The 13113-nt window shown below is 43.2% G+C and overlaps 1 protein-coding gene across 2 annotated transcripts; it reads right to left on the bottom strand.

Annotated features, from left to right (window-relative positions):
• Positions 1-19: 19 nt before the first annotated feature.
• On the bottom strand, positions 20-2172 carry LOC136528148 (uncharacterized). Of its 2 annotated transcripts, XM_066521064.1 has the most exons (6): positions 1485-2171; positions 1264-1353; positions 1020-1169; positions 786-910; positions 466-595; positions 20-381 (listed from the first exon to the last, which is right to left on the bottom strand). In XM_066521064.1, exons 1-6 carry the CDS (start codon positions 2094-2096, stop codon positions 256-258), a joined length of 1233 nt encoding a protein of 410 aa, XP_066377161.1. In that variant the 5' UTR covers positions 2097-2171; the 3' UTR covers positions 20-255. The 2 variants fall into 2 exon arrangements, with proteins under 2 accessions (XP_066377161.1, XP_066377162.1); XM_066521065.1 differs by lacking the exon at positions 20-381 and having other exon boundaries at positions 556-691; positions 1485-2172.
• Between the last annotated feature and the right edge of the window lie 10941 nt (positions 2173-13113).

The following is a 13113-nucleotide window of genomic DNA, read 5'->3' on the forward strand; positions in this document are numbered from 1 at the left end:
TTTACTAAAAAGCACAGGCTTATACTCATGGCAACTGCTTTTAAAGTGGCAAATACGCATGTGATCAGTTATCCACCAATACATTTTGTACAACTAGCATATAAAAATGCTTTATATACACGTCGTCGTCAAGCTTTATACACAACATCGACTGTACATTTCAATGTAGTAAGACCTGTAACTGTGTATGTTTGTTCTGAACAGTGTAACTGTGTAGTCTGTATGTTCGTTCAGTCACAACAAAACAATGGGGAATCAGAACTCGATCCCGCTGTTCATCTGAACCGAGAACCATGGCCGGCCGAAACCGTGGAGTGGGGCGTCTACTCTGAACACTAACCCTGACCTCGCCGCTCCGCCATTCAGCTTCGATCTTCCGATCTGTGACGATACCCAAACATGATCAGCAGAGAGGAAGTGAAGTGAAACTTCTTCAGATGTAATGGTTCTGCTAACTGGACAGACCGATATGGAGGCGTATGCAGAAGGGGAAGCAGTGTGGGAGTAGCCGCAGACTACGCCGACATTGTCGTTCGCCGAATGGATCAGCTCCATGCACACCCCAGGATGGTGGCCGCCGATCGTCGGGCATATGCTATCCATCAGAAGAAGCTACAGTCAGTTCAGATGCCATGCATTTCGGTTTCATACAGAGTTCTGGACAGGAGCTGGTGAAACAGATCTTGGTACACTGCAATATGCAAGGAACAGGCAATTGTACTGACAAATTTTGTTATTTTTATACTACTGTTAGAATTAAGAGTGGCATGGTTGATGTGGTTTGCCTGATCTGTGATGCTGGCTGCAGGATCAAGCCAGATGTCCTCCAAGACAATGCCTGGACGATCCCCAGCGAGAGAGACTTATCCGGCCACTGGACCATTGGGACGACGCTGCCGCCACTCCTGTTCTGCAAGCAACTGAGACGGCCTTTGTAAGTGCAGCAAAGACATTTAGCAATGGAAATGCGATTCCTGCTGCAATGAAGCTTGGTACGCTTCGATCATCGGTTGCCTGACCTTGAAAGAGAAGCTGAGCCTCTTCTCCCCCGGGAATTTTCCATGGGCTTGCAGGATCCCACCACGGAGAGGAAGGAAAGCGCGCGTCGTGAAGCCGTCGCCGGCAACGTATCTTAGTTGCCCATTTGGGAATTGCATATCCATGAACGACTGACAATATAATGTTTGAACAAAATGTTCAGTTGGAGATGGACAGGAGCTACAAAACTGAAAGGTAGCAGAAACAGGGATCGCCTAGACTTACACAAGCGAATGGGTTCAGGCATAACATGGACATGAAGAACCATCTCTTGTGAGCCGACCAATAAGCAGGGCAAACCGAGTGCACTCCGTTCTGCAAGAAGCCAAGAACAGATAGAGCTATTGTGTTCTCAAGTCAAGGCATTCTTTTTGCACAGTGTGTGTGATTCTTGGTTTAACGAAGCAATGCTGAAATTTTTGCGCGAGATCAACGCAAGCACGCACCTTGCGCTCGAATCCGTACCAGATGAGGTGGCGCTTGGAGAGGTGCACCGGGAACAGCAGCGTCGTGTCGCGGACGAAGAGGACCGGGCCGAGCTGCACGAGGAAAAGGTTGGCACCATAGCCGGCGCCGGCGCCTGTCGGCGCAGAGCCACTGGCGGCGCCGCCGCTGCTGCTGCTGTGCGACGCCTCCGCGCGCCACAGGTCGCCTCTGGCCACCACCGAGCTCTCCACTTCGTTCGTCCTGCTGTCGTACGTCGCCGACAGGTTCATGCTCCCCTGCGCCCGCGCGAACCTACCGGAGGAGCCGAGGGGGTCGCCGCCTCTGGTGGTGGCCCCCTCCTTGCTGGCCGCCGCCGCCGACGATCTCCCGCCATTATTCTTGCCAGAGTTGCGCCGGCGCTGCTTTGGCACGCCGCCGCCGGAGTAGAAGGTGTCGTCGATGCGGAGGCGGCGGAAGACGTCGCCAATGGCGCGGCCCAGGCGTCCCCCGGCGTCGAGCACGGCAGCGGCCACGCCGGAGAGCTGCTGCTTCTGCGACGGCGACGGCGGCGGGAGCGGGACGGGGAGGAACGCGGCGACGCGGCGCGCGAGGCCATCGGCCGCGGCGGACATTGGCGGGCGGACGCGGAGCGCGCGCGGGGGAGGGAACCTGGTTCGGGGTGATCGTTGGCCGTTGGAGGATAAGGGGCTCGTGGCGGGAGGGAGCTGGAGAGGGAAGGGCGGAGGTGAAAGGAGTTCTGCATGGACGCGGTGTATGGGGATGTGTCTTCGGTGTTGCCAACTAGTTGTCTGCGTGGTTCGGTGGACGCTGTCTATGAGATCTGATGGTGGGACTTGGCGGCTTTTTTTTTTAGAAAGCCGTACTTTATTAGCTCATAATTGAATTACAAACACCATCAGGTGACGACAAAAACTAGACATGTCTACCAAGAGACATGGATACAGAGCTCCTAGCTAATCTATGTGAGACTTGCCACTTGAGAGAGCGTGCGCAGATTACCCGTTGAAGTCATTGGCTAGGGAGATGTTGGGCCTAGCAGCCCGTAGAGTGTGAATTACAACACCTTTGGCCCAGCTCCTCCGGCTCCTACAGTGTTGCTCCGTAGCAAGAGATGTGGGAGGCCGAAAATCTAGCTCCACCGACTCTGCGAGAGAAGAAAAGAGGAGAGAGAAAAAAACTCTTGTGAACAGTACATAAACAGTACACAACTGTGCATGTGTGAGAGAAGCTAGAGTCGGTGGGAGCTTTATCAAAGAGGCCCTAAGTTAGGAGAAACAAATCATTAGACCTCCGCCCATAGATGATGCTCTCTCTCGTGTTTTCAATTATAAAATGGTTTGTTTTTTTTTATAATTTTTATTACTATATACTTAGATATATACTATATCTAGATATATAGTAAAAAATAAATTTTAAAAAGTCAAAACTTTTATAGTTTAGAATGGATCGAGTAAATAAATCTCTATATAAAAGTAGATTTTCACTTGTAATTTTTATAGAATCAAATATGATCTCAGAGACAATTGAATACGAATCTAGTGACTAGGAATAAGGAAGCTATAGGTAATACAACTATGAACCAAATTTTATGCCTTAAGTTTGCATATAATTTAATTACCCATTGACCTATAATTTGTAGATTTTGAACTCCTTTATAATTAAGATAGGCTTACCATTCTTGGCGGAGGGAGTTCAAAGTCTTGTTTCTGATCTATTAGGGTTAGGGGTCTATTTGGATCTATTATTAGCACTAAAAATTAGCTAACTGTTGGTACATTTAACGCACACAGATAAATTCGCAAGCGTACGGATACCGCTGTTGCTTTCACCTGAAAGTATTTCAGGTATCGTATCCATAGGGAAACGTGTGAGACTAACTATGATCTAACTTAACTAGGGATAGCAACAAGGTTGAGATAAATAGGAGCGTAGAGAGGAAAACTAAGGTTCTCTAGTTCTGACTTGGGTAAACTATGTCTTCTACTATTTAACTAGGGACATTATCAGGAAAAGACACCAGCGGAGGATGCTTTCCTTCGTAACCGCGTCCTACTTGCGCCTACAGACGGGAGGTGGACTACAAAGGATCAACGAAGCTATATAGTACAGGCTATATAAAACTAATGTCACACACACGATCTACCACCATCCGGAATGCAGGGTGCATCCACGATTAACCTAAGTCTAAGCACCACGCTTACACTTACGATTAATACTTTAACCTAAAGCGTCTATAGATTAAAGCACTTAAAAGAAAGTCATGATCCTGATGAACAATATAAACAATCACTTACTTGAATCAGAAGTTGATTACCAGAGAAATCTCGAAGGCAAGCTCAAGTAGAACTTAGATCCGCCAAGGTACAAGCCGTAGAGAGAGCACCAATAGGCCGGCACCTCCTCCAAACTCTTCCCTCACTCTCTATCTCATTATTATTTACAAGACTAGATCATATGGAGGACTAATCTTCTCTTGAAAGCTAGCTCTGATCCTTATAATATGAATTAGGGTTTTAGGATGGCTCTAGAAAGGGTGGCAGGGGCTGGTATATATAGGTCGGAGCATCCAACGTGAGCCCTTTGATCAAACCGACTTAAAGGATGACGTAGATGCAACCTACGAGGTGGTGGAGAAGCCACATTGAGATACAGAGGCTGAAAGGTGAGCCCAAGGGCCGGTCGGCCTGCAGGTGAGGCCGGCCGGCCCCACATAGCAGCCCCTCGAGGTTTGCTTCGGTGGAGAGCCTTCTAGAGTCTTCTAGAATCTTCCCACGCTATTTACGCAACAGAATTATGTAATGTCCTTTGACGAATAGGTCCCCTTGATAGTTTTCTGGATAAACCCTACTGAAAACACAGATTCACCAAAACTCATAGAATTTATTAGTTTAAACCCATATACCTATGTTTGGTGATAGAATTAAGTATAAATATAGGTTATGTTGATGGTTTATAATTGATGTTAGAGACCGTCAACAAGTCTCCCCAAGCTTAACCTTGGCCAATCCCTGAGCAAAGCTAAACTCAACAATAGATCAGGAGTTGCTACAACATTTTCACGCCTCAAAAGTACACATGCGTTCAATAAAAAATTCTCCTTAAGATTAGAATAAACTGATCTGACTTTCAAACTTACCCGTATTACCTTAAACCATGTGGCTTCTTAACCTTCACTTGGGTCTTGAGCAATTGAAAGACAGAACGATCAAGTCAAGCATTATGTCTCAAGTTCTTTGTTCCACCATTGTTCTGAAGTTTTTATAAGTTTTCAACATAAAACTCAAAGATTCCATTGTATGACACTATCAAGTCTCTCAATATATGTGGTATTTGTGGAACATCATCAAAGGCAGTAAAGATGTTATGCCTTTTTTCTCTTCCAATAACTAAAGCTTATGTGGAGTTCATACGTAGAGAGAAAGCTAGAGCATACTTGCAATGCATATATTATAAAGTCAAACAATGGATCCAAAGAGAGTTGAGTCATACAATCAAATCAAGATGTGGATGTGTGTGGATATATGGTGGATATATATGGTGGCTAACCTAATTCTACTATACTCCTTGAAAATATATCTCTCCTTTGAAACTTGGAAACATTTGCTAGAGAGCAGGGACTATCTTATTCATCTCTTTCTTTTCTCTTTTTTTAGACGGGCATCTAAGTACCCATTGTTTTAAATATCTCGAACACTTGTCAATTTTTTCATCTCTTTTTTCTCTCTTTTTTATAAATAACTTTTGCATAGCCCATGTCTCTTTTCTACAACAAAACTTTGAGAGAGATATCAACAAGAACTTTAGAGCATTTATTTTGAGGGGATGAAAAACCTATCAAACATGTTTTTATATTCACTCCTAGCGTAGGAGTAAAATATTTTTTGGTGGATCTAGATGGAAGACATGTTTTGCGTACTCCCAATGTAGGAGCAGCAGGTATCTGTGGTGTGTACGTGATCTTAATTTTAAAAGCATGACAAACCTCTCATAAGGGTCAACAAAGCTTGACAAAACTCAATGTAAAAACAAGCAACATATATGTGGAGGTTTTTCTAGCCTAAATAACATGTATGGTTCTGGTGAAAATTCAAGTTTTGTCATACAGGAACTCATCATGTAGCATTTTTTTGTTTTTCAAAAGATAAATCTCCAGAACTTTAGTGTCACTTGGAACAAGATAAACAGCAGCTCAGACCTTCTCATATCATATCCGTCAATTACCTAGACTTAGATCAAGCATTTGCTATCTATGAGTTTCAACTTTAGAGTAAATCTTTATATCAAATCAGTCGTATCTAAAACTCAGGAGAATTCGAGGCTGAAAACTAGGTACTTGAAAGGAATTACAACAGAGTAACTATACATCATTTCTATTTAAGAGATTATTCTAAGTCCTCTTTATTTTATTCAACTCTCAAAAATAAATTAAAGCAAACTAGACACACCTTTTTATTTTGTTTTCAATTCACCATTTTCTTAACTATTTAAAAGAAATTAAAACTAAAACAAAGGGAAAGCATACTTACCTGGATACACGAGAGTGCTTCTCCCCCAAGCTAGCTCTTTTGGTGAAGGTTTGGTGCTTTAAGTCCTTCGAACTGGATTTCTCCTTGTGAAGTTCATTGACCAAGTACATTGGTTCGCTCTGAAGATGAGGATTCTTGTGGTGGTGTCTCTATTGGTGATGTCACCTTTTTTTTGCCAAACCAGTCTTGATTTTGAGTTTTGATTTTGGTTTAGTAGGCTCAGAACCTTTACTTGTAGAAATTGGGGAGTCGACTGTCTTCCTCCACACTTTGTTTGAAGTGTGTCCTGCTCATGAGACAATGTAGAGATCAAGTGCATGGGCTCTGTTGGTGGGAAAACACCAATAGAACCAAAACTTTACTTATTCTTCTCTAACCTTAGGCACATTGAACAAGATAAAGTTGATGTTGTGTGTTTTGTTCACTTATGTCACGGGTGATAAGATCAAAAGATTCAGCTGCTTAACCTATGGAAGGATTGTCCATAAGATATTATCTTTACATGATTATGACTTTCATCTTCCAGAATTAGAATGTGCACTATTCAGCTTATTTGGTTAAGACTATGGGATCAAGAAAGTGGTGCTAGGAACAAGCTTAAAGAATAAGACATGTTGAGCTAATCAGGTTTGATCAGGTAAATTGTAACTCAAATATATTTTGTTTCTTATTTATGTGCCTACCAGAATTAAGGAAAAGCTTTTTAAATAATGACCATTTACCTTAGAATATTACATTTGTCATTGGAGCGTAATGTCACCATATGACGAAGGGTAGATGACTCGTGATGGTCCTTCCCTTTTGCTTGAAGTTTTCCTTGTTTAGCTAGTCTCGCAGCTTGAGCTGTTCATGAGCTTCTTGTTTTCTAGTTCACACCTTTCCTTTCTCATCCTTTTGTCATGCCATGTTTCTGCTCTTCGATCTTTTGACATCTTGTTAGACCTTTTGCCTCACTCATTATTTTATGCCAGCAAAGGATTAGTGGACAACACATACCCGAAGGAATATACAATTTTGAAACACGGGTTGTTTGTCTAGAATTTTGTAATTTTTCTCTATGCTAATGAAAAGATGGTTTTGTGATTACTTTAGTATAGAGATCATATTTTATACAAGCATGGCTCAAGACAAAGGTAACTTGTAGCAAAAGACAAAGTGAATGAACTTTGGTACTTACAGTTCTTTCATCCATATTGAATGAGGTATGTAGTTCTTACATCTATAATGAATGAGTTGTGTCTTGCTTCATCTCCGATTTGAATTCATCTCATGACTTACCAATATTGAATTAAAAGTTTTTTGCAAAGGGTTAATCCAACAAAATGACCAGTATCTACTATAGCATATTCTTGGTTCAAAAATCAACTTAGACATCACGTCTAATTTGATTCAGGAAGGCATTTTAACCTAAGCACCATGCTTAATTTAAAAACCTTTGGAAGTACGAACAACACCCCTAAACTAAGCTCCATGCTTAATTTAAAAGATGTATGAACATATTCCAAACCTTGAACATATTATAGTAAACAAAGGTAGCATGAAAGCATTACATACATTTATTCAATTGGAGATGAAAGAGCATGATTGTTATTGAGCATGATTTAAAGGTAGAGACAACCAAGATGAATTAGCAATATGACATAAGATTTTTCAAAGAAACCCATCCCCCAGGCTTGAATTTTGCAAGGCAAAGTCAAGTTTGTATGGATGTGATTCAGTGTTACATAATGATTGGTTGGACATACCTTGAGTAGTCATCCTTCATTCTTTTTGCTTCAAACCTAGAATGGTTAGTGACAAAAATACCTGAAGGAATATTTTCATAATTATGTTTCTATGCTCACTTCACAAGGGCATTACAACAAAAAGTGAAAGCTCATGTTATCTCCCAAAAGTGCATGCTTTAGGATGAAAGCTTGTCCTTGGAAAACCTTCTAATTGCACTCAAGTTGGTGAAGTGGTTTCCCCTCCAACTTAAACCTTTGTGTACCTATCTCAAGATTCACACAGTGAGATCTGCAATATTTATGATAAACATATGCATCTACAACCACCCTTTCAAAGTCTTTATGAACAAGGAGAATGAGGGGGTTGAAGATCTCATGTGTGGCAATGTTGGAGAGACCAATTAATTCAGGAGATTTTTCATGCGAGCATGGATTTAATGAGGTGTTCATGAAATAACTACCATGCTCATTGATGTTATCTTCCTTTTCAAGCTCTAAGGGTTTTTCTTCATGAATGTCTATAGGTAGAAACATTATCTCAATTATTCCATGCCTATGACATTCATTGTATGTTTTATTGTCCAAGATTTCCCATGGATTGGTGGCTCTCAGGTTGATCTCGTCTAAGGCCACATCTAAACTTGGATGAGTCATGTTTATTAAAGAGATTGATTTAAGCTCACCATTTAGATCTAAGCCAAGTTTGAATTCTATCCATAAGGCTTTGTCCTTATCCTTCCATTCTTTAGCAACTGCATACAAGTTCTTAATACATTCCTGCCATTGTCGTTACTCTTTTTGGTCATCCTTGTGGCCTTCATGATTCCTATGCTTTGGTTGTCTTAGTGGATTTCTAGGGTCATCATGAGACTTAGGAGAGAGAGCATAAGAGGGATCATCGGGGTCAAGGATGGGTTGAAAGATGGGTTCAGATGGGACATCTAATATGGACATAGAAGGGGAGAGGATAGGAATGGCTTCTAGATGGCTCAGCTCTCCTTCTATGGCATTACTTGAAATGCTATCCTTGAATTCTTACCAATGTCCTATATGGGAATAAGGACACTTTCTAAGAGATCCCTTCTTGAGAGGAATTGAATTATATTCGCTCAAAAGTCTCTTATGGAACTGGAAGTTTAAGCTTTTCCCAAAATCATAAAAAAGATCATCCTCACAAGATATTTCAAAAGATTGAATTTCTTCTTCCTTTGGAGGATTTGGATTTTGGGGTATAGATGGTTTGGGATTGATAGCTAAACCTTGGGATTGAAGTGGTTGTGATTTGGCTATCTAAACTTCCTCTTCTTGTTTGGGAGATGATTCATTCTCTTCCTCGAGGAGTTTATTATAATTGCTAGTGCAGGGAGTTTTTCCACTAATCTTATCAAGCATAGACCTTGCTTCACTAGTAGACAAATGAAGGAAAGCTCCTCTAGAGGCTGCATCAAGGGATTCCATGGAATCCTTGCTAAGACCCATGTAAAAATGTTGAAGAAAGCTTGTTCGTATATTTAACGCACACAGATAAATCCGCAAGCACACGGATACCGCTGTAGCTTTCACCTGAAAGTATTCTAAGTATCGTATCCACAGAGAAACATGTGAGATTGACTATGATCTAACTTAACTAGAGGTAGCAACAAGGTTGAGATAAATAGGAGCGTAGAGAGAAAAACTAAGGTTCTCTAGTTCTGACTTGAGTAAGCTATGTCTTCTACTATTCAACTAGAGATATTACTAGCGAAAGACACCAGCAGAAGATGCTTTCCTTCGTAACTGTGTCCTACTTATGCCTACAGATGGGAGGTGGACTACAAAGGATCAACGAAGCTATATAGTACAGGCTATATAAAACTAATGTCACACACACGATCTACCACCATCTGGAATGCAGGGTGCATCCACGATTAACCTAAGTCTAAGCACCACGCTTACACTTACGATTAATACTTTAACCTAGAGCGTCTATAGATTAAAGCATTCAAAAGAGAGTCATGATCCTGATGAACAATATAAACAATTACTTACTTGAATCAGAAGTTGATTACCAGAGAAATCTCGAAGGCAAGCTCAAGTAAAACTTAGATCCGCCAAGGTACAAGTCATAGGGAGAGCACCGACAGGCCAACACCTCCTCCAAACTCTTCCCTGACTCTCTATCTCACTATTATTTACAAGACTAGATCCTATGGATGACTAATCTTCTCTTGACAGCTGGCTCTAATCCTCATAATATGAATTAGAGTTTCAGGATGGCTCTAGAAAGGGTGGCAGGGCTGGTATATATAGGTCGGAGCGTCCAACGTGAGCCCTTTGATCAAACCGACTTAAAGGACAGTGTAGATACAACCTAGGAGGTGGCAGAGAACCCACATTGCGATGTGGAGGCTGACAGGTGGGCCTAGGGGCCGGGCAAACTATAGGTGGGGCCAGCTGGCCCCACATGGCAACCCCTCAGGGTATGCTTCGGTGGAGAGCCTCCTAGAGTCTTCTAGAATCTTCCCACGTTGTTTACGCGGTGGAATTCCATAATTTTCTTTGATGATTTTCTGGATAAACCCTGCTGAAAATACAGATTCATCAAAACTTGTGGAATTTATTAGTTTAAACCCCTATACCTATGTTTGGTAATGAAATTATGTATAAATACAGGTTATGTTGACAATTTATAATTGATGTTAGCGACCGTCAACACTAACTAATTGCTGCTATTTTTAGCTAGCTAATTTTTAGTAGGAGGTCGTTTGGATCCACCTACTAATAGGTTTTTATATGAACTATCCAGCACCTATTAGCAACTCCAAAATAGCTAATGGAACTAATAGTCACTACTACAGAAAAACTTATGCGAGGCGTTTGGGAATAGGCCTTGAAGGTGGGCAGGAATTTCAACCGCCTCGATTAATGCCTAGGATTTAACCAAGGCGGTCGTTTTTTATTAACCAAGGCGGTCACAATTAACTACCTCATAAAATTAATTTATGGAGGTGGTTTCTAAAATCTACTAATGGAGGTGGGCCTTATAAGTGGCCCACCTCCAAAATACCCCCACTTTTGGAGGCAGGCCTCCTATATGGCCCGCCTCGAAAAAAAGACCGAGGCCCAACACAGGCCCAGGCAAAGCTCAATAGGTGCATCCGAATATCAATACGTCACTTAGGGTTTCGTTTCCTCACCTCCCTCTGTTCGACTCTGTCCTCTCCCGATAGACCGCGCGTGGGGTTCCTCTCCTTCTCCGTGCAGGTCTCCATCTCCCTTACCCATGAGCGCTCCCTCCCTCTCCATCTCTCCTCCATGAGCGTGCCCCTCCCTCTCCATCACCCTCTCCTTCTTCCCTCCCCAAGCAGTGCCACCACCCTCCTTCTCCTCTCCCCTAGCGGCACGGCCTCGCATGGGCGTGGGCGTCATGGTGGCGCGTGTCCCAGTGGTGGAGGTCTGCTCCGACGGTGGATCTAGCGTGCCCTGACGAGAAACAGCTCGGATCCGACGTGGAGTAGCCTAGATCTAGCAGGTGCGAGCGAGGTGGCAGCGGCACTCCTCCACTGGCATTGGGTGGGCAATGCGGCACTCCTCCACCTTAGCTCTGCATCAGCTCTGACGCTGAAAGGTCCTAATATGGCTAGAGGGGGTGAATAGCCTATTTAAAAATTCTACAAAGCACTAGAGCAATTGATTAGTATAACAAATGGATAAATGCAATTTTGCTCTAGCTCTATAAGGGTTGCAAGCCACCTATCCCAACAATTATAGTTTATATGATCACTCGACACACAACAAGCTAGGTCACTACTCACTAAGCTAGTGTGCTCTCAAAGACTAACTAAAGAGCCACACTAACCAAACTAACAAGCTCTCAAAGACTAACTACACTAAAGAGCTTGACAACTAGTTTGCAAGGAATGTAAAGGAGTGAGTACGATGATTATACCGCCGTGTCGAGGAATGAACCAATCACAACATGATGACCACCAATCGTCGGGAGAAATCCAATTTCAAGAATGACACACGATTTTTCTCCTGAGGTTCATGTGCTTGCCGGCATGCTAGTTTCCATTGTGTCAACCAACACTTGGTGGTTTGGCGGCTAAGAGGTGTTGCACAAACCTCGGCCAACAAATGGACACCGCAAGAACCTACCCACAAGTGAGATAACTCAATGACATAAGCAATACACTAGAGTTACCTTTTGGCTCTCCACCGAGAAGGTACAAGACCCCTCACAATCACCGGAGCTAGCCACAAACAATCACCAACACATGCCAATGCTCCTCCACTGCTCTAAGCCGTCTAGGTGGCGGCAACCACCAAGAGTAACAAGAAATCTGTAGCCATAATGATTTCCAAGTGCCACTAGATGCAATCACTCAAGCAAATGCACTTGAAATAACTCCTAATCTCACTATGATGATGAATCAATGATGGAGATGAGTGGGAGGTGTTTGCTTAAGCTCACAAGGATGTATCACAGGTGAAAAAGTGTAAGAGAGTGAGCCAAAGCCAAGCCACTTCTATTTATAGAGCCCTCAAGGCTCCACTAGCCGTTATGCCTCGGGAAGGACCATTGGACCGTCCCTATAGGGGCATTAGACCATCAGACATAGGGTCTGATGCCCTACCACAGGCACTCCTGAGCTACCAAGTGTGCCTGTTTAATCAAGACAACCGTTGCCACCAATGGCTCTCTGCCACGCGCTCATCGCTGTCGTCGGACCGAGCCTCGGACCCACCATAGGACCACACACCAGGCGAGTCCGACACGATCCAATAAGGTCCAGAGAGGGCAAAACTCATTGAACGCCGGTCCAACACCCTTCATCAGACCCAAGGGTGGTCCAATGCTACCACACGTCACACCCTCGCACGCCTCACTCTCTCCCACCAAAACAGTGCGCGCGGTCAGTCCGACGCCTCCAATTGGGAGGGTTCGACGCCGCCGCACTCAATCTGCCACTCCTAGACAGACCGTCGGACCTAGCTAGGTAGGGTCCGATGCCTCCTGAGCCAGGGTCCGATGCCCCTAACTCTTCTCCTTTTCTTTTTCAAACTCAACAACCACTTCACCCTTGCTTCCAACTTGCCATCTCAAGGTGTAGAACTTGTGTGCACGTGTGTTAGCATTTTATAAGGGTTAAAGTTAGCACACTAGGTTCCTAAATGCATATGCAAGAATCATGACACCTAGTGGCACTTGATAAACCGTTTAGCCAAAGATTTCTCCTCTTTATAGTACGGCTATCGATCCTAAATGAACTTACACCCTCTATGGTGTCTTAAGTGCCAAAACAAAATCCTATTAGATACCTTTGCCTTGATCTCCTCAGATCTTGTTTTTCTCTTTCTTCTTTTCAAGTTGAGCACTTGATCATCATCACATG

This window comes from Miscanthus floridulus, chromosome 19 (genome assembly GCF_019320115.1).
Source record: "Miscanthus floridulus cultivar M001 chromosome 19, ASM1932011v1, whole genome shotgun sequence".
NCBI classification, from domain to species: domain Eukaryota; kingdom Viridiplantae; phylum Streptophyta; class Magnoliopsida; order Poales; family Poaceae; genus Miscanthus; species Miscanthus floridulus.